This window comes from Carcharhinus amblyrhynchos, unplaced genomic scaffold (assembly GCF_965287045.1).
Source record: "Carcharhinus amblyrhynchos unplaced genomic scaffold, sCarAmb.v2.hapA scaffold_53, whole genome shotgun sequence".
In the NCBI taxonomy this organism is placed as follows: Eukaryota; Metazoa; Chordata; class Chondrichthyes; order Carcharhiniformes; family Carcharhinidae; genus Carcharhinus; species Carcharhinus amblyrhynchos.
In genome coordinates, this window is record NW_027649794.1 from 64,057 (window position 1) to 86,959 (window position 22,903).

A 22,903-nucleotide genomic window follows, 5' to 3' on the forward strand; every position below is an offset into this window, starting at 1 on the left:
GCGATGTTGGAAAAACACCTTATTATCAACAGAACAGCATTCGCTCATTCACTGAGTTCTTCCACAGCCACATGAGATAGATCAGCATCCACACTCCACTCATCTTCTCAATCACAACACAAGCTGGCTGAGGGAGTGCCGCACTGTCAGAGGGTCAGTGCTGAGGGAGTGCCGCACTGTCAGAGGGTCAGTACTGAGGGAGTGCCGCACTGTCAGAGGGTCAGTACTGAGGGAGTGCCGCACTGTCAGAGGGTCAGTGCTGAGGGAGTGCCGCACTGTCAGAGGGTCAGTGCTGAGGGAGTGCCGCACTGTCAGAGGGTCAGTGCTGAGGGAGTGCCGCACTGTCAGAGGGTCAGTACTGAGGGAGTGCTGCACTGTCAGAGGGTCAGTGCTGAGGGAGTGCTGCACTGTCAGAGGGTCAGTACTGAGGGAGTGCCGCACTGTCAGAGAGTCAGTGCTGAGGGAGTGCTGCACTGTCAGAGGGTCAGTGCTGAGGGAGTGCTGCACTGTCAGAGGGTCAGTACTGAGGGAGTGCTGCACTGTCAGAGGGTCAGTACTGTCATTTGGAAAGCCTGTCCTCAGTGAAATATTCTGGGTGGTTGCTGAGGTGGTGAGGGGAACGGGGGAGATGCCGGATGCTTTGTAAAATGCCGGAAAATTCTGGATTGTACACAGCTGTGATCCCAGCGGAAGGCGGTTGGGGGTGGGATGTGGTATTGGGATGAAGTTGACACTAAACGTCATCGATGCCATGTTCCCCGTGAGTGAGCACTCGACAAATCCCTTCTTGATCAAATGCACACCCTCCGTGCACTCATTCCCTGACTGCCGTGAGAGATAGGAACCTCACTCTGCACAAATTCATCGTGAATTCCCTTCCTCTGTCTCTGGCTTGTTCTGGGGGGGGTGGGGGGAGGATTGGGTGTTGGGGGGGTGGGGGTGCTGGTGCGCAAGACATCATCCCATCGGGTGTCGAATTCCTGATTCGAGACCGTGCTTAAATGTAGATTCAGTGAGAAGTCTCACAACACCAGGTTAAAGTCCCAACAGGTTTATTTGGTCGCAAACGCCACTAGCTTTTGGAGCGCTGCTCCCTCGTTAGGTAAATTGTGAGAATTCTTACTGTGCTTACTCTAGTCCACTTCATGTAGGCTGCCAGCCTTAGCAGCATCAAGGGGTGAATGAGGCCATTCAGCCCTTCCATTCTCCTCCATCATTCAGTGAGATCGTGATGTGATCTCATCACGGCTTGGACTCCACACTCACCCTGTCAGTCCCGTTACTCCCCCGCCCCCCCCCCCACCTCACCTCCCACCTCCCGACTTGCTTGTTTATCTTGTTCACCCTTGGGGACAGGGCCTCTCACAGTCTGGGATCTTCCCATCGAGTCCTAGTCCTCGTCCTAGTCCGAATACAGAAGAGGTTTACTAGGATATTGCCTGGTCTGGAGGGTGTTAGTCGTGAGGAGAGATGGATAAACTCGGTTTGTTCTCACTGGAATGATGGATGTTGAGGGGTGACCTGATAGAAGTCTACAGAATTATGAGTGACATGGGCAGAGTGGATAGTCAGATGCACTTTCCTAGGGGAGAATAGTCAAGTACTAGTAATAGTCAAGTCATCGTCAAGTCTCCCCTCATTCTTCTAAATTCCAGAGAGTATAGGCTTAAATTGTTCAATGTCTCTTCATTACGACAAACCCTTCATCTCAACCTAGTGAACCTCCTCTGAACTGCCTCCGATGTCACATCCCTCCTCGTTGACCACCTGAAAAGCACGCTCCAAACGTTCCTTCGTTTTAATTCATTTATGGGATGTGAGTTGTCACTGGCTGGACCCAGCATTTGTTATCCATCCCTAACTGCTCCTTGAAAGGGTGGAGGGTGAGCCGCCACCTTGAACCTGCTGCAGTCCTTGAGGCGTAGGTACACCCACAGTGCTGTTAGGGAGAGAGTCCCAGGACTTAGACCCAGCGACAGTGAAGGAACGGCCAATATATCTCCAACTCGGGATGGTGAGTGACTTGGAGGGGAACCTCCAGGTGGGGGTGTTCCCAGGTATCTGCTGCCCTTGTCCTTCTAGATGGTCGCGGTGTTGGGTTTGGAAGGTGCTGCCTAAGGAGCCTTGGTTGAGCTATTTTACGGGAAAGTTTGCATCAAGCTTTCTGGTTTACAACCAGCCAGACTCCAGTTTTGATGGTCACATCACGATCAGGGATTGTTTTCAAAGCAGAAGAAGGCCATTCAGCCCATTGTGTCTGTGCTAGCTCACCAAACGAGCATCACAACTGAGCACAATTTTCCTGCGTTTTCCCCCGTACCCCGCTACACATTGTTTCCACTCAGACGATCATCTTCTTGAGGGAGGTGATGGCCTAACGATATTATCGCTAGGTTATTAATCCAGGAACTCAGCTAATGTTCTGGGGACCAGGCGTCCCAGAACATTATCAGAACATTATCCCTGGAATTTGAATTCAAGAAAAAAACTTTGGAATTAAAATATTTCCTGATATCCATGAAACCATTGTTGATCGTCAGAAAAACCCATCTGGTTCCTTTTAGGGAAGGAAATCTTCTGTCTTTAGCTGGTCTGGCCCAAATGCAACTCCACAGCATTGTGATTGATTCTCAATTACCCTCCAAGGGCACTAGGAATGGTCAATAAATGATGGCCAGCCAGGGATGCCCATATCCCACAAATGAATAAATAAAAATTCCCTCTCGATTGAACCAGCCCCCACCGCACCTCCAAGCAGAAGGTTCCTGAGAAAGATTTCTCACACATCAGATGGTGTGGCGTGCTTGCTCGGACACGCACCTCAGTTTCTGGCACTCTCTTCCAACCATCTGCTGTCCGGGAGGCCTCGGGGGAAGGTGGCTGGGATTTTTGGCAATACCTCACGACAAAGGGCAGGATGTTGTTACAGTGGACTGGGCAGGAATCTTGATTCACAGGCATTGGGAGAGAGCCCTCTCCCTTCCATAGGCCCAAGACTGGGAAGGTGCCAAAGGCTACCCTAGATTTGGCAATTCTCACACAAATCTCACCATTGACACAGACTGACTACACGCTATGTAAAGGGAACTAAACCACCGCAGTTCAGGGCAATGGTCGGGCTGGATGTTAGACATTCCTGTTCAGAGCAGACAATAAGACAAGCTCCAGGCTCAGAACAGGCCCAGTCTTGACCCTGGAGCACATGAAGAGATATCAGGAACAGGGCAATCAAAAGCTCAGTCTAAGGAGTGTCTTAACAAAGGAGAAAGGGAGAGAGAGCGAGAGAGAGAGAGGTTTAGGAAGGGAATTCCAGAGCTTAAGGCCCCCCCAAGGCAGCTGAAGGAACGGCCGCCAATGGCAGAGTAATGGGAACCGGGGGTTCTCAAGAGACTGGAATTCTAGAAGTGCAGAGATCTCAGAGGGTTGTAGGGGCTGGAGGAAGTTACAGAGATAGGGAGGGTTATAGGGGCTGGAGGAGGTTACAGAGATAGGGAGGGGTGTAGGGGCTGGAGGAGGTTACAGAGATAGGGAGGGTTGTAGGGGCTGGAGGAGGTTACAGGGATAGGGAGGGGTGTAGGGGCTGGAGGAGGTTACAGAGATAGGGAGGGATGTAGGGGCTGGAGGAGGTTACAGAGATAGGGAGGGGTGTAGGGGCTGGAGGAGGTTACAGAGATAGGGAGGGTTGTAGGGGCTGGAGGAGGTTACAGAGATAGGGAGGGGTGTAGGGGCTGGAGGAGGTTACAGAGATAGGGAAGGGTGTAGAGGCTGGAGGATGTTACAGAGATAGGGAGGGGTGTAGAGGCTGGAGAGGGTTACAGAGATAGGGAGGGGTGTAGGGGCTGGAGGAGGTTACAGAGATAGGGAGGGATGTAGGGGCTGGAGGAGGGTAAAGAAATAGGGAGGGATGTAGGGGCTGGAGAAGGTTACAGTGACAGGGAGGGTTACAGGGCTGGAGGAGGTTACAGAGATGAGGGTTGGTTGTAGGGGCTGGAGGAGGTTACAGAGATAGGGAGAGGAGTTGAGAAAGCTGTGGAGGGAGTTGAATGCAGTGACGAGGGGAATAGGGAGAGGATATGGGACCTGTGCCATATCCCTCTCAGAAACTGCCTCTGAACATCCAGGATGGAATGGTATCTCATTGCCTCCCATCTGTTCACATTAATACAGTAATTCCGAGCTGTGTGTTATCTTTCATGTAATCGCTGGAAGCCATTCATCACCTTTGCACGATCTTTGTTTGATCCATTATGTTTGAAATAATCATGTTATCCATTATCTACAATATAACCTTTCAGGGAAAATCCTTTCAGTAAAATGTGCTTACAGAATGAGCGACATCCATTTCACCAGTCACAGTTCCTGCTAGTCTATCACCCCATCCCAGTTATATTTACTGGGAAGCTGTATCCTCCAGGGATTCCCCAATCCCAGACCAGTATTTACTCAATAACACAGCCCCTAATCTCCCTCCCTATCTCTGTAACCCCCTCCAATCCCCACTCCCCTCCCTATCTCTGTAACCTCCTCCAGCCCCTAATCTCCCTCCCTATCTCTGTAACCTCATCCAGTCCCTACAACCCTCCCTATCTCTGTAACCTCCTCCAATCCCTACTCCCCTCCCTATCTCTGTAACTTCCTCCAGCCCCTAATCTCCCTCCCTATCTCTGTAACCTCCTCCAGTCCCTACAACCCCCCCTATCTCTGTAACCTCCTCCAGCCCCTACAACCCTCCCTATCTCTGTAACCTCCTCCAATCCCTACTCCCCTCCCTATCTCTGTAACTTCCTCCAGCCCCTAATCTCCCTCCCTATCTCTGTAACCTCCTCCAGTCCCTACAACCCCCCCTATCTCTGTAACCTCCTCCAGCCCCTACAACCCTCCCTATCTCTGTAACCTCCTCCAGCCCCTAATCCCCCTCCCTATCTCTGTAACCCCCTCCAGCCCCTACAACCCTCCCTATCTCTGTAACCTCCTCCAGCCCCTTATCTCCCTCCCTATCCCTGTAACCTCCTCCACTCCCTAATCTCCCTCCCTATCTCTGTAACCTCCTCCACTCCCTAATCTCCCTCCCTATCTCTGTAACCTCCTCCAGCCCCTAATCTCCCTCCCTATCTCTGTAACCTCCTCCAGCTCCTAATCTCTCTCCCTATCTCTGTAACCTCCTCCAGCCCCTAATCTCCCTCCCTATCTCTGTATCATCCTCCAGTCCCTAATCTCCCTCCCTATCTCTGTAACCTCCTCCAGCCCCTGTTCTCCCTCCCTATCTCTGTATCATCCTCCAGTCCCCAATCTCCCTCCCTATCTCTGTAACCTCCTCCAGCCCCTAATCTCCCTCCCTATCTCTGTAACCTCCTCCAGCCCCTAATCTCCCTCCCTATCTCTGTATCATCCACCAGCCCCTAATCTCCCTCCCTATCTCTGTAACCTCCTCCAGCCCCTAATCTCCCTCCCTATCTCTGTAACCTCCTCCAGCTCCGAATCTCCCTCCCTATCTTTGTAACCTCCTCCAGTCCCTAATCTCCCTCCCTGTGTCTGTAACCTCCTCCAGCCCCTTATCTCCCTCCCTATCTCTGTAATCTCCTCCAATCCCCTACTCCCCTCCCTATCTCTGTAACCTCCTCCAGCTCCTAATCTCCCTCCCTATCTTTGTAACCTCCTCCAGTCCCTAATCTCCCTCCCTGTGTCTGTAACCTCCTCCAGCCCCTTATCTCCCTCCCTATCTCTGTAATCTCCTCCAATCCCTACTCCCCTACCTATCTCTGTAACCTCCTCCAGCTCCTAATCCCCCTCCCTATCTCTGTAACCTCCTCCAGCCCCTGCACCTCCTCCCTATCTCTGAAACCTCCTTCAGCCCCTACTGCCCTCCCCATCTTTGCCACTAAGCTGAAAGTGTTTCCAGTGACAGGAGGCTCGGTAACCAGAGGGGAGACAGATTGAAGAAAATCGGGAAACGAACCGGAGGGGGAGATGGGGAGAATTTTAGTTTGGACACACAGCGAGTTGTTGTGATCTGGAAGGCGCTGCCTGAAAGGGCGATGGAAGCAGGTTCAATAGGAACTTTCAAAAGGGGCAATTGGAGAAATACTGGAAGAGGGAAATTTACAGGAATAGTGTGGGAGAGAACAGGGGGAGAGTGGGAACAAATTGGAGAGATCTTTTAAAGAGAGAGCAGAGAAATGATGGGCTGAATTGTCTCTTTCTGTGCTGGAGGTGTCTCTGATTCCATTCATTGAGTCTCACGGATATTACAAACTCTTTCCCTGTTGCTGTCTTGCGCAGGCCGTCTGGTGTAGTGTGGAGCCGGCTGAACGATACACTGCCCGTCCGTGCGGAATTCCGCGGTAACCTACTGACTATCAGCGCCCTCAGCACCGTCGATAACGGCACGTACGTCTGTGAGGCGGAGAACCAGCTCGGCAAGTCCACCGACGAGTACGTGCTGGTGGTGTACGGTGAGTGCGGGCGGGAGAGCGAGACCCCCGCGGTGGACGGGACAAGGGAGTGAGGGGGAGGGCAAGGAGGCAGTGAGGGGAGGTGGAGAACTGGCATGGGGTGTGCGTGCGGTGGGGTGGGGATGGGGATGAGTGGGTGTTCGGAACTAGGAGGGGAGGGAGAGGGGTTTGTGGATTTGGGGATTAAGAAGCGTGATTGGGAGTGAGGGGGGGTGAAGGGGGTTGAGGGGTGGGGCTAATAGGGCGGAGATGAAGTGGGTGAGGGTGAGATGATTGGGGATGAGGAGCGTGGAGATGAGAGGTTGGGGGTGAGGGGGATGAGTGGGGTGGGGATGAATGGGGTGGGGGTGAGGGGATGACGGGTGTGGGGATGAGGGGTGGGGGTGAGGGGGATGAGGGGTATAGGGATGAGGGAGTGGGGTGAGGGTGAGGGGGTTGGGGTGAGGGGGATGAGGGGGGTAGGGGGTTGGGGTGAGGGGGATGAGGGGGTGGGGATGAGGGGTGTGGGGATGAGGGGGTGGGGGTGAGGGATTGGGGGTGAAGGGGGTGGGGGTGAGGGATTGGGGGTGAAGGGGGTGGGGATGAGGGATTGGGGGTGAAGGGGGTGGGGGTCAGGGGGATGAGGGGGGTGGGGGTAGGGGGCGGGGGTGAGGGGGATGAGGGAGTGGGGTTATTTCTCCTCAGGTCAGAAATAATGTTGTATATAGATCATTGGTAATAATTGCAGAGACAGAGAGGGAGGGAGGGGGAAGGGGAGAGGGAGAGGTGGGATTTTCCAGCCATGTTCGACCCAGGACCTGAAAATCCCATCTGTGTCCCACACCTCACTGCTCCGTGTCCCACTACGATTCCGTGGTCAGTGGGAGCAAAAAATTCCACCCCACAGAAAGAGAGAGAGAGAGATAGGGTATTGGAGAGGGGGAAATGTCTGGGGGGATTTGGGGGAAGGGTGTGGGGGGAGTCGGGAGAGGTTGGGGGCATTGGGGGGAGGTTGTAGTGAGGTCAGGGAGAGATTGCGGGGGAGGTCGGGGGGAGATTGGGGGAGGTCAGGGGAAGGTCGGGGGAAGGATGAGGGAGAGGTTTGGGGGGGGAGGTTGGGGGGGAGGTCGGGGGAAGGATGAGGGGGAGGTTGGGGGGGGAGATTGGTGGGGAGGTTGGGGGGAGGTCAGGGGAAGGTTGGGGGAGGTCGGGGGGAGGTTGGGGGGGAGGTCGGGGGAAGTTTGGGGGAGGTCAGGGGAAGGATGAGGGGGAGGTTGGGGGGGGAGATGGGGGGGGGGAGTTTGGTGGGGAGGTTGGGGGTTGCCAATCACACAGTTTGTCAGGGGGGGGGGAACCTCATTAATCCCCAAGTGACATTGATACAGTGACAGTGAAATGTATTTTGGAGGCTGTGTGGGTGATGGAATGGGGACTGGGCCCTCAGTAGAACTCAGTCTGTGTACAGTGAGTTCCCGTGTACAGAGTGTAGCCCCACCCCTCCCCAAAAGCGGAGGCACACAGCGAGACGATGAGCTGTTGCCAATGTTCAAACTCGAGTTTGCTGATGGGGCAAAGCGATCAATATTCCAGAGCGGCCTGTTAGCAAGCGAGGGACTCACGTCACTCTCACTGTCAGTCTCTGCTGGGAACAGCAACCTTTATCCCAAAGGGATTGAGACAAACCAATTCTGATACGGGAAGCTCCCTCAGATCTCCCGGATTTGGGGTGACTGGGGTCAGTTATGCCCTCTCTTCCCTCAGAAAGGAGATATTGTCCAGGTCAGAAGGGGGGTGGGAGCAGATTCACCAGAACGATCCCAGGACTGAAAGGGTTAAACTCTGAGGACAGGATTACAAAAACTGGGTTTGTGTCCCCCTCCCGTCCGGAAGATTCCAGCGTGATCTAATCGCGGGGTTTGAAATGGTTAAAGGATTCAATCGGATCGATGGAGAGAAATTATTTCCTCTGGTGGGAGAGCTTTATAGTTTAAAGGGAACTTTACTCTGTGTCCATCCCCGTGCTGTCCCTGTCCTGGGAGTGTTTGATGGGGGGATAGTGTATAGGGAGCTTTACTCTGTATCTAACCCTGTGCTGTCCCTGTCCTGGGAGTGTTTGATGGGGGACAGTGTAGAGGGAGCTTTATTCTATATCTAACCCCGTGTTGTACCTGTCCTGGGAGTGTTTCTGTTTGAATATTTTTGTTTCCAATCTAGAAATACCCATCAGCACTACCCTACTTCCCCGTACACCTCTCCCAGGTATTGTATATATTTATTCAATGCATAGGATCTATGTAGTTTTCTGTATTAATTCTAGGTGCTTAGTAGTTTGCCTGAATCAGTAAAATCCTCCAATTAACCTGAGCTCAAAATCATATGGGAGAATCCAGCTCGAGTTCAAATGAGATTTCTGATTGCAAAATCATTGATTCCGAAACAACTCACCCCTTCGTGATTTACCAATTCATAGCAAGAACTGTCTATGTTGGCCCCTTGGTGGCACTATTTCTGGAGTTCATTCCTAAGGTTGCTTAATGCTTTACTTAGTTTTTCACTCTGCATTACATCTACCTTTACCACTTAATTATTTAGTATTTTTAACATGGATGTCACTTCAGTACTGAGGGAGTGCGGCACTGTCAGTGGGTCAGTGCTGAGGGAGTGCTGCATTGTCAGAGGGTCAGTACTGAGGGAGTGCCGCACTGTCAGAGGGTCAGTAGTGAGGGAGTGCCGCACCGTCAGAGGGTCAGTACTGAGGGGGTGCTGCACTGTCAGAGGGTCAGTACTGAGGGAGCGCCGCACTGTCAGAGGGTCAGTACTGAGGGAGTGCTGCACTGTCAGAGATGCTGACTTTCAGGATGAGACATTAAACTGAAGCTCCGTCTGCCCTCTCAGAGTGGGTTTGAAAGATCCCGTGGTCACTATTTGGAAGCAGCGTGGGGAGGGATGGGAGAGGTGGGGGATGGGGGTTCAGGGGGTTTCTCCCTGGGGTTTTGGGGCCAATATTTATCCTTCAACCAACATCAGTGCAAACAGGCAGATGATTTGGGTCATTATCACATTGCTGTGTGTGGGATCTTGCTTTGCGTGAATTGGCTGCTGATTTTCCTACATGACATCAATGACTGCACTTCCTAACAAGTTGGTCATTGGCTGGGAGGGGGTTTGGGATGTTCTGAGGTGGAGGTGAAGTGGGGGGAAATATAAATTCTTTAATGATGGTGAGTAACATTGAGGGGCTGCTTCTCTGCGAGAGTAAAAAGTCTGACAACACCAGGTTTCAGTCCAACCGATTTATTTGATAGTAAATTCACTACTAGCTTTCGGGTTAGCCCCTTCGTCAGGTGAAGGGGCTAACCCGAAAGCTAGTGAATTTACTATCAAATAAATCAGTTGGACTGAAACCTGGTGTTGTCAGACTTTTTACTGTGTTTACCCCAGTCCAACGCTGGCATATCCACATCATCTCTGCGAGAGGACATATTCCTGTTTAGTTAGTGAGTCACATCACCTCGTTATTGGTAAATAATTAACCCAGTGATTGTGTAAGTGATTGGTGTTCAAAACTGGTTGGAATGAGTCAAAGGTTCCCAGCATTGCTGTCCTGGATATGTTCCCAGGTGTGATCTTTGCACTGATACAGGGCAGTAAACACAGAGCGGGGAGTTTTCCTGTCCCATCCACCACGGGAATTGTGGTGGGGGTTGGTTGGGGTGGGGGGGTGGAGGTGGGGGGGTTGCGGAATGGTGGGGTGACGGGTGCACCATGCAAAGGTTTGTTGATCTTGGGTGGGAATTTCTGCACTAATGCAGTGAGCATGGCTGGACAATCCCTCCCAGCATGTGTCCAGCTGAGAATTCCCCTGGGATGTGAATCCGACCCAATTCAGAAACTCAGAGAATTCAATCTCACTTTGCACAGTCGAGATTCGGGATCAGCCACTTTCCTATTTGATGTTGAGTATTTGAGACGTTGGTGGAACATCATTCTGTCCACATGTTCCCCAGTGTCCAGCCCTGTGTCTGATAGCCAGTGTCCAGTATTGATACTGAAGTATCTAGAACTGGACACTGCATCCAGTGTTTCTCACAGCATCCCGTGTTTCTTACTGGATCCATTGTCTCACTGTATCTAATGTTTCTCACTACATCCAGTGTTTCTCACTGCATCCAGTGTTTCTCACTGCATCCAGTGTCTCACTGTATCCAGTGTCTCACCGCATCCAGTGTTTCTCACCGCATCCAGTGTTTCTCATTGTATCCAGTGTCTCACTGTATCCAATGTTTCTCACTGTATCCAGTGTTTTTCACTGTATCCATTGCCTCACTATATCTAGCGTCTCACTATATCCAGTGTTGCTCTCTGCGTCCAGTGTTTCTCACTATATACAGTGTTTTTCACTGTATCAAGTGTTTCTTGCTATATCCAGTTTTCTCGCTATATCCCGTTTTCTCACTATTTCCAGTTTTTCCACTCCATCCCATGTTTTTCACTGTATCCAGCGTTTTTCACTGTATCCAGTGTTTTTCACTGTGTGACATACAATTTATTAGATTTTGAATTGATTGATTTGATTTATTATTGTCACATGTATTGGGATACAGGGAAAAGTAGCATTTCTTGCACACTATACAGACAAAGCATACCGTTCATAGAGAAGGAAAGGAGAGAGTGCAGAATGTAGTGTTACATTCGTAGCTAAGGTGTAGAGAAAGATCAGCTTAGTGCAAGTTAGGTCCATTCAAAAGTCTGACAGCAGCAGGGAAGAAGCTGTTCTTGAGTTGATTGGTACGCGACCTCAGACTTTTGTATCTTTTTCCCAATGGAAGAAGTTGGAAGAGAGAATGTCCGGGGTGCGTGGGGTCCTTAATTATTCTGGCTGTTTTGCCGAGGCAGCGGGAAGTGTAGACAGAGTCAACGGATGGGAGGCTGGTTTGCCTGATGGATTGGGCTACATTCACAAACTTTTGTCATTTCTTGCGGTCTTGGGCAGAGCGGGAGCCCATACCAAGCTGTGATACAACCAGAAAGAATGCTTTCTATGGAGCATCTGTAAAAATTGGTGAGAGTCGTAGCTGACATGTCAAATTTCCTTAGCCTCCTGAGAAAGTAGAGGCGTTGGTGTCTGCACCATGGAGGGATCGCGGTTTGATAAGAATGATTCTGGCACTCTGGGGATTAAGTCAACAGGAGAGATGTCATAAACTGGGCTTTGTCTTCCCTGGAATTTCGACAATTGAAAGGGGGATTTGATCAATTTTTGAGATATTGAGGGGAACAGACAGGGCGGATAGAGAGAAACTATTTACACCTGTTGGGGGGGGCGTCTGGGACGAGGGGGTCAAAGTTGAAAGGCCGACCTTTCAGGAGTGAAATCGGGAAAGACTTCCACACACAAAGAGCAGGAGAAGTTGGGAATTCTCTCCCAAAACGGATGTTGATCCAGTTGTTCATTTTTAATCTGGGAGGTTGGGAGAGTTTTGTTCTCCGAAGGGATTAAGGGATACGGAGCAAAGGCAGGTAAATGGAGATCGATCACAGATCAGCCATTGGGTGGCACAGTGGTTAGCACTGTTGCTTTACAGCACCAGGGACCCAGGTTCGATTTCAGGCTGGGCTCACTGTCTGTGCGGAGGCTGCACCTTCTCCCCTTGTCTGCTTGGGTTTCCTCCGGGTGCTCTGTTTCCTCCCACAGTCCGAAAGACGTGCTAGTTAAGTGGATTGGCCGGGCTGAATTGCCCCTCGTTGTATCCGAGCAGGCACCAGAGTGTGGCGACTAGATGATTTTCACAGTATCTTCACTGCACTGCCAATGTAAGCTTTACTTGTGACCAATAAATAAACTTTACTTGAGTGGAGGGACAAGGTAGAGGGGCTGAATGGTCTCCAGTTTCAGTGTTTCCTCAAAGAAAAATGCAAGCGCATATTAACCGGAGTTGTTTAGTTTGAGGAAGGGTTGCCTGGCAGGAGGCAATGGGCAAAAGGTCAAAACAAGCTTATTTTAGATTAAAACTGAGAGTTGGCAGGAGCGGATTGGCAAGTTGCCGCTTGGCACAGCAAGTCGCGAATAAACAAGGGCTGCTTTGATTGTGTTTGTCAAGTCACTCCACTGACAGACAACAAGACAGTTTGCACTTACAGAACCCCTTTATCCAGTGATGAGAGAGTGAGAAACATGCCCAATCACAAAGTCAACGCAAATGAGTCGTTAGCGCAGGTGATCAAATAACTCTGTCAAGGAGAGAGTATCTGAAGGAGCATCTGAAAGGAGTACAGAGAGAGAGAGAAGTGGAGAGGTTTCAGGAGGGAATCTCAGAGCTCAGAGCCCCCCAGGCAGCTGAAAGCAAGGCCGCAAATGGCCGGAATGGGAGGAAGCTCAAGAGGCCGGAATTGGAGGAGCGCAGAGATCTGGGAGGGTTTGAGGGAGCTGGAGAAGGTTACAGAGATGGGGGGATGTAGGGGCTGGAGGAGGTTACAGAGATGGGGGGATGTAGGGGCTGGAGGAGGTTACAGAGATAGGGGGGATGTAGGGGCTGGAGGAGGTTACAGAGATGGGGAGGGTTGTAAGGGCTGGAGTGGGAATTTTATTCTGTATCTAACCCCATGCTGTCCCTGTCCTGAGAGTGATGGGCATGGTGTGGAGATGCCGGCGTTGGACTGGGGTAAACACAGTAAGAAGTCTCACAACACCAGGTTAAAGTCCAAACGCGGTGGCGTTTGCTACCAAATAAACCTGTTGGACTTTAACCTGGTGTTGTGAGACTTCTTACTGTGTTTGATGGGGACAGTGTAGCAGGAGCTTTACTCTATATCTAACCCCGTGCTGTACCTGTCCTGGGAGTGTTTGATGGAGACAGTGTAGCAGGAGCTTTGCTCTATATCTAACCCCGTGCTGTACCTGTCCTGGGAGTGTTTGATGGGGACAGTGTAGAGGGAGCTTTACTCTGTATCTAACCCCATGCTGTACCTGTCCTGGGAGTGTTTGATGGGGACAGTGTAGAGGGAGCTTTACTCTGTATCTAACCCCATGCCGTACCTGTCCTGGGAGTGTTTGATGGGGACAGTGTAGAGGGAGCTTTACTCTGTATCTAACTCCCGATTCTGAACTTCCTCTTGCCTTCATTGCAGGAAGAATATGTTGTTTAAAATCTGTGTCTTTTTAAGAGCTGTGCGGTGAACCATTTGACATGAGAGTAAATAGACTTTACCACTTGGGGGAAATTACCCATGGGGTCAGGTGATTCTCTGAGGCTTGGCTATGTGACCTTTCACTCAGAGTCAAGCGAACCTTGAAGACTGAAGCTTGATATATTTATAAAGGATATTTGCTGTCGGAAATTTGTGCACATCACAAGCAAAATTCCTCCTTTAATTCCAGTTCTAAATGACAATGGCAAATGTTATGCTGTCCTTTGATTTCGAAGCTTGAAGTGATAAAGTCTTTCTGCAGTTGTATGGAGAAGCAGTGAGACCATATCTGTTGGATTGCAATTCCTTACCCAGGGAAGGATGCTTTTCCCTGGCTGCAGGATGCAAAATGGGTTATCCAGACAGATTCCTGAGATGAGAGCATTGTCCGTTAAGAGACTTGAATGGAATGGCCCACCAGCACCAGGCAGAGGGTTTGAGTTCAATGCTCTTACAACAGAAAGGGCAAAGATGTTAGAATTCAAACAGGTTTGCCACTAGGAGATGATGGCACAGTGGTTGGCACTGCTGCCTCACAGCACCAGGAATCCGGGTTCGATCTCCAGTTTGGGTCACTGTCGGTGTGGAGTCTGCACATTGCCCCGTGTCTTTGTGGGTAGCCTCCAGGTGCTCCGGTTTTCTCCCACAGTCCTAAAGATGTGCTAGTGAGGTAGATTAGCCATGCAAAATTGTCCCTCACTGTCCAAAGATGTGCGGGGTAGGTGGATTGGCCATGGTAGATTGCCCCTTAGTGTCCAAAGCTGTGCAGGTTAGGTGGATTGGCCGTACTAAGTTGCCCCTTGGTGTCCAAAGATGGCCTCCTCCTAAACTGGAGGGATTCAGGGTTGCAATGAGACTGGCTGGGAATATGGGCATGCGGACTGAACGATGAGAGAGAAGGTCTATGATAGAGTGATGTGATGGCTAAAAACAAGAGATCACCAAAAGACAAAGGCTAGAAGAGGCGTGAATGGCAAAGAGTAGAATGATCACCAACAGGTATTACAGTGTAAGTACGAAGGGAGTGCCGCACTGTCAGAGGGTCAGTACTGAGGGAGTGCCGCACTGTCAGAGGGTCAGTACTGAGGGAGTGCCGCACTGTCAGAGGGTCAGTACTGAGGGAGTGCCGCACTGTCAGAGGGTCAGTACTGAGGGAGTGCCGCACTGTCAGAGGGTCAGTGCTGAGGGAGTGCCGCACTGTCAGAGGGTCAGTACTGAGGGAGTGCCGCACTGTCAGAGGGTCAGTACTGAGGGAGTGCCGCATTGTCAGAGGGTCAGTACTGAGGGAGTGCCGCACTGTCAGAGGGTCAGTACTGAGGGAGCGCCACACTGTCAGAGGGTCAGTACTGAGGGAGCGCCGCACTGTCAGAGGGTCAGTGCTGAGGGAGTGCCACACTGTCAGAGGGTCAGTACTGAGGGAGTGCCGCACTGTCAGAGGGTCAGTACTGAGGGAGTGCCGCACTGTCAGAGGGTCAGTACTGAGGGAGTGCCGCACTGTCAGAGGGTCAGTACTGAGGGAGCGCCGCACTGTCAGAGGGTCAGTACTGAGGGAGTGCCGCACTGTCAGAGGATGGGGGGGTTGAGGGTGAGGCCGCCGGAGGGATGGGAGGAAGGGGTGGTGAGAGGAGAAGTGAGGGAAGTCCGTGGAGAGGTTGGGGGTTGGGGGGCAGTCGACTGAGGGGAGAGGCACTCTGTCATTTGCCAACATTGATCTGCCAGCCAACACTTATTTAAAACAAAAGGCTGAATTATTGGTGATTTGTTGTGGGATCTTCCTGTGCATTGATTTGCAGTCTCTCCCTGACATTGCAACAGCTCCATTAATGATTCATTGGTGTTGAGATGCTGTGGGACACCCTGACTTCACCAAGCAACTGAACTGCTTCCCCTGAACTCAGTGACTGAACAAGATAGGAATTTCCCCGGATTGTTGGACAGATTCTGTCTCTCTGGTACAGAAAGTGCATGAGAAACACAAACTAATTCTGACACTGTAATTCACTCCGATCTCGTGCCGAGGGATTTGTGATATTTGCCCCGTGTGGATTCAGAAAGGTGATTGACAGAAAGCAGTGAGCTCAAGATCCCTTCCGACATCTGAACTTTTGATTCAGCTCCCGCTTTCCCCTACTGTCGCCTGCAACCAACTCCAATCAATATTAATCCACTATCAACTCCACACCAACTCTGGAAGTCAGTCACATCAATAACCACTTGCATTGATATGGCGCCGGCAGAGATCGTTCAACATCACGAGGAGCAGTCTCCAGAATGTGACCCTGTGCCACAGAGGAAGACGATCGAGGTTGGGCGGGGGGGAGGGCAGATGGAACAAAGGTTTGGTCAAAGTGGGAGGTTGTGAGGGATGTTTGGAAGGATACACAGAGGGGTCAGAGGTTTCAGGAGGAAATTCCCAAGCTGAGGCTCCCCCCTCCCCACCAATGGCAGAGCGATGGGAATCGGGGAATGCTCAAGAGGCCGGATTTGAGAGTGCAGAGATTGTGGAGGGTTTTAGGGGCTGGAGGAGGTTACGGAGATAGGGAGGGGTGTAGGGGCTGGAGGAGGTTACGGAGATAGGGAGGGGTGTAGGGACTGGAGGAGGTTACAGAGATAGGGAGGGGTGTAGGGGCTGGGGGAGGTTACAGAGATAGGGAGGGGTGTAGGGGCTGGGGGAGGTCACAGATAGGGAGGATTGCAGGGGCTGGAGGAAGTTACAGAAATAGGGAGGGGTGTAGGGACTGGAGGAGGTTACAGAGATAGGGTTGTAGGGGCTGGAGGAGGTTATGGAGATTGGGAGGGGTGTAGGGGCTGGAGGAGGTTACAGAGATAAGGAGGGGTGTAGGGGCTGGAGGAGGTTATGGAGATAGGGAGGGCTGTAGGGGCTGGAGGAGGTTACAGAGATAAGGAGGGTTGTAGGGGCTGGAGGAGGTTATGGAGATAGGGAGGGCTGTAGGGGCTGGAGGAGGTTACAGAGATAAGGAGGGTTGTAGGGGCTGGAGGAGGTTATGGAGATAGGGAGGGTTGTAGGGGCCGGAGGAGGTTGCAGAGATAGGGATATACAGGTTGGAGGAGATGGAAATAGATGGCCTTTGTGAGGGAACAGATATGAGGTGAAAATCTCACCTCGGGATCAAACCTGAGTCCAATTTTGAGAAGAGTCTAACCTAAATTTGGAATGTTGCCAAGGGTGGGATGGATTCACTACACTCCTCCCGATATTTTCCGTCTGTTCCCACCAGTGGGATTCTGTGTTCCCGCTGCAGTGAACAGCGATTTACCTGAGCGCCAAATTCTCCAGCCTCCCGGAGTGAATCAGTGGAAAATTCCGACTCTCATTTCCACGCAGGCCCACACGCACTCTGCACCTGAGGACCTGTCCGCCAGGGGGTTAAAGGCTGCGATCGACTGTCCATTTCTGTGCAAACCGAGGATGGAATTCTGACTGGTCCAAAACTGTCACAACATTCAGAATTTGTGTTCTTAAAGGCAAAAGCCACTCGGTTGTGGCAGCGTAATATTACCTGAGGCATCTTGCCGATGTGTTGCTTCAGTGTAATATTTCTGATTGTGTTACGAATTCCCTCGGGCGGTTTGGAGATTTATCCTTCTGGTCTCAGGTGTAACATAGACACTCCGTGCAAATTTCTTTATTGTGTTTTTGAAGAATGCAAGTTCAAAACAAGATAAGACGCACTTCCCAAGCTGGAAAAGACACCTGCAAACTGACTCCAAGGATATCTCTCTCGCAATTAGTCTCCAGTAAAGAGAACTAACGTGACCCTCTGAATGGACAGAGGATTCTCCCCTCACTGACCCTGCACACCCACCTCGGAACAGGGAAGGTTCAGAATCATGAGCGGGGTTTGGATGGGGTGAGTGAGGAAGTGTTTCCAGTGACAGGAGGCTCAGTAACCAGAGAGGACACAGATTGAAGAGAATTGGCGAAAGAATCAGCGGGGGGGTGGGAGAGATGGGGAGAATTTTATTTTGGACACACAATGAGTTGTTGTGATCTGGAAGGTGCTGCCTGAGAGGGGAACAGGTTCAATAGGAACTTTCAAAAGGGGCAGTTGGAGAAATACTGGAAGGGGGAAAATTTACATGGAAAGCGGGAGAGAGAGTGGGAGTAATTGGAGAATTCTATCAAAGGGCTAGCACAAGATCAATGGGCTGAATGGTCTCCCTCTCTGAGCAACAATAGCTCAAGATTTGCATTTCTGTAGCCTCTTTTGCGACCTCAGGTTGTCCACTAAGTGCTCCAAAGCCGTGAAATGCAGCAGCACTACTGCAATGTCAGAGATGTGGCAGCCATGTTGCGCACAGCAAGATTCCACAGGTGACATAAGAACATAAGAAATAGGAGCAGGAGTAGGCCATCTAGCCCCTCGAGCCTGCCCCGCCATTCAATAAGATCATGGCTGATCTGTCGTGGCTCAGTTCCACTTTCCCGCCCTCTCCCCATAACCCTTAATCCCCTCGTTTATCAAAAACCCATCAACCCGCGTCTTAAAAATATTTAGCGAGGCAGCCTCCACCACTTCAACGGGCAGAGAATTCCAGAGATTCACCACCCTTTGAGTGAAGAAGTTCCTCCTCAACTCCGTTCTAAACCGCCCCCCCTTTATCTTGAGGCTGTGCCCTCTAGTCCTACTGTCCTTTCTGAGTGGGAAGAGCCTCTCCACCTCTATCCTATCCATCCCATTCATCATCTTATACGTCTCAATTTGATCTCCCCTCATTCTTCTAAACCACGTGACCACGTGAGTATGTCCAGAAGGGCTCTGTTTGAGTGATGTTGAGTTGAGGGATCTATCTGTTCTCTGGGATATCGGAGAGGGTGTTGCTGAGTGAGTCATGTCTGTCCCGCGATATTCGAACAATCTGTTATGTCAGGGTGGCTGTTATCGAATAGAAATCATAGAAGGAGGCCATTCGGCTCGTGGAGTCCGTACTGATCACAATCCCATCCAGCCCTACCCCTCTAACCCCATGCATTTACCCTGCTAATCCCCTGACACTATGGGGCAATTTAGCATGGCCAACCCACCCTAACCCGCACTGTGGGAGGAAACCGGAGTACCCGGAGGAAACCCACACAGACACAGGGAGAACATGCAGAATCCACACAGACAGTGACCCAAGGCAGGGATTGAACCCGGATCCCTGGCGCTGTGAGACAGCAGTGCTAACCACTGTGTTACCAAGCTGGGAATCGAACCCGGATCCCTGGCGCTGTGAGACAGCAGCGCTAACCACTGTGTTACCCAGCTGGGAATCGAACCCGGATCCCTGGCGCTGTGAGGCAGCAGCGCTAACCACTGTGTTACCCAGCTGGGAATCGAACCCGGGTCCCTGGCGCTGTGAGACAGCAGTGCTAACCACTGTGTTACCCAGCTGGGAATCGAACCCGGGTCCCTGGCGCTGTGAGGCAGCAGTGCTAACCACTGTGTTACCCAGCTGGGAATCGAACCCGGGTCCCTGGCGCTGTGAGGCAGCAGTGCTAACCACTGTGTTACCCAGCTGGGAATCGAACCTGGGTCCCTGGCACTGTGAGACAGCAGTGCTAACCACTGTGTTACCCAGCTGGGAATCGAACCTGGGTCCCTGGCCCTGTGAGACAGCAGTGCTAACCACTGTGTTACCCAGCTGGGAATCGAACCTGGGTCCCTGGCCCTGTGAGACAGCAGTGCTAACCACTGTGTTACCCAGCTGGGAATCGAACCCGGGTCCCTGGTGCTGTGAGACAGCAGTGCTAACCACTGTGTTACCCAGCTGGGAATCGAACCTGGGTCCCTGGCGCTGTGAGGCAGCAGTGCTAACCACTGTGTTACCCAGCTGGGAATCGAACCCGGGTCCCTGGCGCTGTGAGGCAGCAGTGCTAACCACTGTGTTACCCAGCTGGGAATCGAACCTGGGTCCCTGGCACTGTGAGGCAGCAGTGCTAACCACTGTGCCACCTTGCAAAGAAAGTTCTTACTGGACAGTCAATAATACAGAGACTGTCCAGTGTGACGTGATATCTTTGTCAATCTGACTGTGTTCCTTCTCTCTCTCTCTCTCTCCCCCCCCCCACTTTCCCTCTCTCTCCCTCCCTCCTTCTCCCACCCTCCTGCCCTCTCTCTCCCTCCTAATCGTTCCCTCCCTCACTCTCTTTCTTCTCCCTCACTCTCTTTCTTCTCTCTCTCTCTCTCTCTGTCTCGCTCCCTCTCTGACTATCTCTATCCCTCCTGCCTGCTCTGTTTCTCTCTTCATCCCGTCTCTCCCTCTTCCTCCCTCTCTCTCTTTCTCCCTCACTTCTATTTCACCCTCTGTCTCTTCCCCTCTCTCCCTCTACCCCCTCCCTCTCCCCCTTCCTCTCTCTTTTCCTCCGCTTCTATTTCTCCCTCTTTTTCTCTCTGTCTCTCTCCCTCTCACCCTCCATCCCTCTCTCCTTCTCCCTCTCCCTCCCTCTCTCCTCCCCCCTCCTCTCTCCTCCTTCTCTTCTCCCCTCCTCCCTCCATACCTCTGTCTCTCCCTCTCCTCCCTCCCCCCCTCTGTCTCTCCCTCTCCTCCCTCCCCCCCTCTGTCTCTCTCTCTCCTCCCCCCCTCCCTCCGTCTCTTTAGACCCAGGGGCAGTTGTGGAGCCTCGGACCTCGGTCAGTTATGCGGTGGTTGGAGGAGTTTTGGCCGTGTTTGTCTTTGCAGTTCTCTGTGTTCTGATTGTGACTGTCTGGCTTACAATGAGACAGAAAGGTGAGCTTTTACCCTGACACCGGGTAACTGTGCTGCCCCCATCTTCCCAACTCCCATCAACTCACCCCCTCCACATCCACTTAATCACCCCAGTCCCCCTCCCCCATACCCCCACTCCTCATTCCCCTCCCCCTACTCCCCGTCCCCCTCACCCCCTCACTCCCCCTGCCCGTCCCCCTCTCCCCTCATTCCCCCTCCTCCCCTCCCCCTCCTCTCCTTCCTCTCTCCCCACTCCCCCCTCCCCCAAACCACCTCACTCTCCCTCCTCTTTCTCCTCATCCACCTCCCTCTCACCCTCCCCTCCACCTTACCCCGCCCTCTCCTTTCTCCTCACCCTCGCCCTCACTCCCCCACCACCCCACACCCCTTCATCCTCCCCCTCCCTCCCCTTTCCCTTCACCCTCCCCCACTCCATCTCCCCCCTCCCCCTCAGCCTTCCCCCACCCTCCCCTTTCCCTTCACCCTCCCCCACTCCATCTCCCCCCTCCCCCTCAGCCTTCCCCCACCCTCCCCTTTCCACCCACCCTATCCCCACTCCCCCTCCCCCTGCCCCTCACCCACCCCCAATCCCCCTCCCCCCTCAACCCTCACCCTCCCTTCCCAGGACGAAAAGAGCAGACAGAGATTTGACCCACCAGACCTGTCCCGTCTCTGACTGAGCAAGTCTCCCAGTGCCGGTCACCTCCACCCCCTGCCCACCTTTCTCCCTGTGACCCCACCCCCTGCCCACCTTTCTCCCCGTGACCCCACCCCCTGCCCACCTTTCTCCCCGTGACCCCACCCCCTGCCCACCTTTCTCCCCGTGACCCCACCCCCTGCCCACCTTTCTCCCCGTGACCCCACACATTGTCCACCCCTCCAGACAACCTCAGAAAGTTCCGACTGAACCTGTCTTCCTCAGGCAGCCTGTTCCAGAGTCACCAAGGGTTCACATTTCCCCAAATCTTAGCTCTGTCCACTAATTACTCCCCCTCCCATCCCGCTCACCTCCTCACCCACCCCATTCTGTTTCACCGGTGTGGGGGGTGGTGAGCGGTTTCTCCCCATGTCCACTGTCGCGATTCCCTCAACCAAACCCCCTCTCCCAGGACGCTCCTCCCTCTCCCCCCGACCTGCCAGTGGGCAAACGGCCAATCCTAATTTCTGCCTCTAACCTAGGGTCATACCTGACACACGAAGCCAGCGGTTTGGATGAACACGGGGAGGCGAGGGAAGCATTCATCAATGGGAATGACACTCACGAGAGGAAGAAAGAGTATTTCATCTAGACCCTGGTGAGGGAGCCGGAGTGTTTGGAACACTGAGATTGCTTTTTTTTTAAATTGAAACCTTGTTATCAACAAATACTTCTTCACCTTACCGTACTGAACAAGTTAATGCTGCAACTTCTGATTCGATTATATATATAATATATATCTCTCTCGTGAACCGAAAGGATTCCAAAATGTTCCACAAAACCCTTGACCGTGAACAGTTGGATCCCTTGTGATGGCGTGGGGAGGATGGCTGATAATTAAGGAGACATTACCACATGAATCTGCTGTGGTGATAAAACCCCTCCCCATCAAGACAAACCTTCACGCCAGCGCAGAACTCCCACGGAAACAGCTGGAAGGCAGAGTTGATGGAATAGACCTTTCCGTTCCATTTAAGAACACAACCTGCTTTCTTTCGGTGGATGGGAGTGTGTCAGATACTGAAATTTTCTGCCGTCCTTCGCTATTTAACTAAGAAGGTTTATTCGCCACCACAGACTTCTCCTACAGGCTTTAAGCATTTTTTCCATTTTATTATTAATAATGGTCCTTTGTTTCTCTCAGAAACTTTCCTGATGCCTCGTGGCTGCTGAGTGTTACCTGGCCTCACTGAGCATTAATGCTTCCTAATATAACCTGACATCAGCCAACCCCGTTCTACCCAGCAAGATCATCGAAAGACGGAGCGCCACAGGAGGCCATTTGCTGCCTCTACTGATTCTTGGTGACATAATGTCATGGAGTGGGCAGGGGGGGAGGGCTTCCTGTTTACCCATAATTCACTGCAGCTAAGCCCAGAATACTCCTGGGAAAGATGTTACAGCAACTGCAGAGAACAAGACCTGAGACGTACTTTCATTTCTAACCTGTACTGAAACCATTTATTTTTAAACAAGAAATGTGCTTTTGAACTGTTGAAAGTGATTTGCGATGGAGATCTCCCACAGATAAGAGGGTGAATCAGATCAAGGTTTCAATGTGACTCACTCAATATTTGCGAATATCTGCTGACTGGCCAATGCTCCATTTTATTGTCCAATTGACTATGGGAATAATATCACAACTCATTGAAAAAGGGAGACGTTGTCAAATATTTTCGTCTTGTGCTCAACAAGACAAACACAAGAATACCAAATTTCAAAACAATCACAACAATTTATACTGCAGGAAGAAAGCTAGATGGTTGAATTTCATTGGTTGATGGGTCCCTGTATACGAATGGATGTCTCTTTGAGCAGGTTTAAATGAACCACTTTATGAAATCGATCTTAAGTTGGTTGTTAGTGTGGCATTTAT

General features: G+C 51.7%; 1 protein-coding gene across 1 annotated transcript in view; it reads left to right on the forward strand.

The window, feature by feature from the left end:
• cadm4 (cell adhesion molecule 4) overlaps window positions 1–22,514 on the forward strand; it is a 75,889-nt gene extending 53,375 nt beyond the window's left edge. The window contains exons 7-10 of the mRNA XM_080182375.1: window positions 6,280–6,452; window positions 8,646–8,690; window positions 20,223–20,351; window positions 21,510–22,514. Coding sequence (XP_080038501.1) covers window positions 6,280–6,452; window positions 8,646–8,690; window positions 20,223–20,351; window positions 21,510–21,619 — 457 coding nt within the window. The 3' untranslated portion in view covers window positions 21,620–22,514. The remainder of the gene's footprint in view (window positions 1–6,279; window positions 6,453–8,645; window positions 8,691–20,222; window positions 20,352–21,509) is intronic.
• The last annotated feature ends 389 nt before the right edge of the window (window positions 22,515–22,903 follow it).